Consider the following 2,500-nt stretch of genomic DNA (forward strand, 5'->3'; position numbering starts at 1 on the left):
GGCCCGGCCCCGGCCCCCGCGCCAGCCTCACCTTGCAGTCCGTTCCCGTTGGCGCTGGTGCAGGAGGGAGGAGGAGAGGCTTGGGGCCGGACCACGGGCGCGAAGGCGCTCTTCTGTTTCACTGCGGAGATGACATTGGCAGGTGAGAATGAGAAAATGCCGTGTGTGCTGCTACAGTTTGAAGGGAGGGTGACCGAAGAGGCTGCCATGGTGGGGCTGGACGGCACTACTGCAACAAAGCAAACACGGTCAGCACGCGGCGCGGCACCGCGCCACCGCGAGAGGGGCACAAAAACAAACACCACATGCTTCCGGCTTGGCCACTCTCTGGATAACAGGCAAACCCTTTTGGGGTGGACTTTCTCTTCCAATTGAACAGCCCCGTTTTGTTCCGATTTTTGGTTTGGTTTCCAATGAGACCGCCTCGGGGCCCGTTTTGGGTCATTTTGACGCCCAGCCTCCAGGGCCACCCTTCCTTTTACCCAGTAGCTCACATCACAGAACACCCAAGCAATGCACACACTCGACTGTGTAGTGAATATGAATCTGCGTGATGACGTGTGACAAAAACAGACACTTACTGCCGTAGGGAGAGTTAGCGGAGGAGCCATTAAGAAATCCAGGCGAGCCAGGGACCCCTAGATTGGCCATGGCGCCACTTCCATATCCATTCATGCTAGTGCTGACTGTGTTGTAATTGGACTGCTGGGGAGTACTGCTGGGCACGTATCCTCGCGGGGACACGCTGCTTGTATTGCGACTGTAGCCGACTGTTGAAATCCCCCCCCGGCCAAAAATAACGTTATTATCAGCGACAGACACTTGGGGGGGGGTTTCCCCGAGAAGCTATATCATATATTCAACATTTTCAAGTGACCTTACGCTTTCCTCCTGCCCTAGCGCCTCTAGCCAGCTCGGCTAACCTTAGCACGCCAACCCGACCGCAGCTGTCCCAGCGCGGCCCCGCCGGCTCCGCCAGGCGGCCGGAGCGCACTTAGATCTCACCGTCAGCTGCCTCCTTTGCGCTTCCCTTTAGAAGCAATTATCAACAGCTCGGATTCCTGGCCCGGCCCCCCACGTCCTGTGAACTTTCGGCCTCTGCAGACCTCCGAATGCCGTGACTGACAAGGAGAGCTTGTTTGTGGCCGTGACGTCCCTGGAAGGCTGTCTAGGGGTCGCTATCTCTGCACGGGGGCGGGCGGGGGCCCAGCGACGCCCCCCTGCCAAGGGAGCGCGGACAGACGGGACCCAACGCGGTGGGGCGTTTGCCGAGGTTACTGCCTGTGTGGCTTTGAAGAGGGAACCAAAAGGGACTCGAACGACACGGTTCAGCAGCCTCGGTGGACCCGGTCGTGGTACGGTGGGTGAGCTACAGGGTGGGGAAACACGGTGTCTCTCGTGGATTGGTTCCAGACTTGGACCCAAACCCCGTCCGGGCAGGCTCCCTACACCACGGCTGCCTACAGCTCAGCCCCGCCTCGGAGGGAAGGCACAGTCACTTATGGACACGTTAAGGGACACTTCTAGCAAATGCCAGCGGCCCGAGTAGCAGCCCGCAGAGCTGCTGCGTGGTCACAGGGCTCTCTGAGCGTCCTCTGCCCAGCACCGGCCGGCAGGACCCACAGCGAGGTCCTCCCCGAGGAAGGGCGTGAGCGACGCCGGGGAGTACGGACACTGCGACACTCCCCGGCCGGGCTCCCGACACGTCCAACTGCAGCTAAGGCCTCAACCACCCCGTGAAGGGTGTCCAGGGAAGGGGGTCTGCCCGGGGCGGTGGTCTACCTTGGTCATTGGCTTGTGACGTCTCCGACACGTTGACGGCTAGCTGGCTGCTGAAGGAGTTGACCCCCATCATGCCCGTGTGTGCGGGGGTGTTGCCCAGGGTGGGTATCTGGTTGTGGTTGCGGGGGACGCTGTACAAAGCCTCGGCGATGTCAGCCGCTCGCTTCAGAATGATCTCCTGCAGCGGGGACAAACAGGAGCCGGTCACCCCGGACCAGCGTTCCCTGGCCACTCCCCCAGGGCCAGGTTTTGGGAATCTTCCAGCCCTGCCCCGCCGAGCCCTCTCCACTTGCCTCAGTGGGGCACACGGTGGACACAGCCCACTGCCCCTTGGCCCAAACCGTGACCAAACCTAGTCTTCATTTCCCCTAAGAAAACGGTTTACTGATGTGTCTGACAATCTGCTCTATTGTCCTGGGACCCGCAGCCCAAAAAAGTCCTTGAGTCACGCATAGGGACCAGCCTAGTGTGGAAGGCGCTGGGTTCAACAAACAGGGTCCACATCTGGAGAGAAGGGCCCTCGTGTCACTGCCCTTGGAAGCCCCTGGGCCACTCCAGGATGGCTGTGGGGTGCCACTCTGCCCTCCCTGATGCTCCGGCAGCACCAAACGCGGTCTACCTGCCACTGAATACTCTAGATGGAGCTCCAGGTTGTGCTCTTTCCTGTGACACATTCTCCTGCTCTCATCATTTTCCACTTGATCACTCAGCGTGAGGG

The 2,500-nt window shown here is 60.3% G+C and overlaps 1 protein-coding gene across 1 annotated transcript in view; it reads right to left on the reverse strand.

Moving 5' to 3' along the window:
* The window catches only part of LOC105824109 (transcription factor COE3), a 40,423-nt gene that overhangs the window by 4,841 nt on the left and 33,082 nt on the right, over nucleotides 1–2,500 (reverse strand). The window contains exons 7-9 of the mRNA XM_012661474.1: nucleotides 1,783–1,960; nucleotides 582–770; nucleotides 32–121 (exon numbers count right to left, since the gene is read on the reverse strand). Of these exons, the coding sequence (XP_012516928.1) occupies nucleotides 32–121; nucleotides 582–770; nucleotides 1,783–1,960 (457 nt within the window). The remainder of the gene's footprint in view (nucleotides 1–31; nucleotides 122–581; nucleotides 771–1,782; nucleotides 1,961–2,500) is intronic.

The sequence above is a fragment of the Propithecus coquereli genome, unplaced genomic scaffold (genome assembly GCF_000956105.1).
Source record: "Propithecus coquereli isolate 6110/MARCELLA unplaced genomic scaffold, Pcoq_1.0 Scaffold710, whole genome shotgun sequence".
NCBI lineage: Eukaryota > Metazoa > Chordata > Mammalia > Primates > Indriidae > Propithecus > Propithecus coquereli.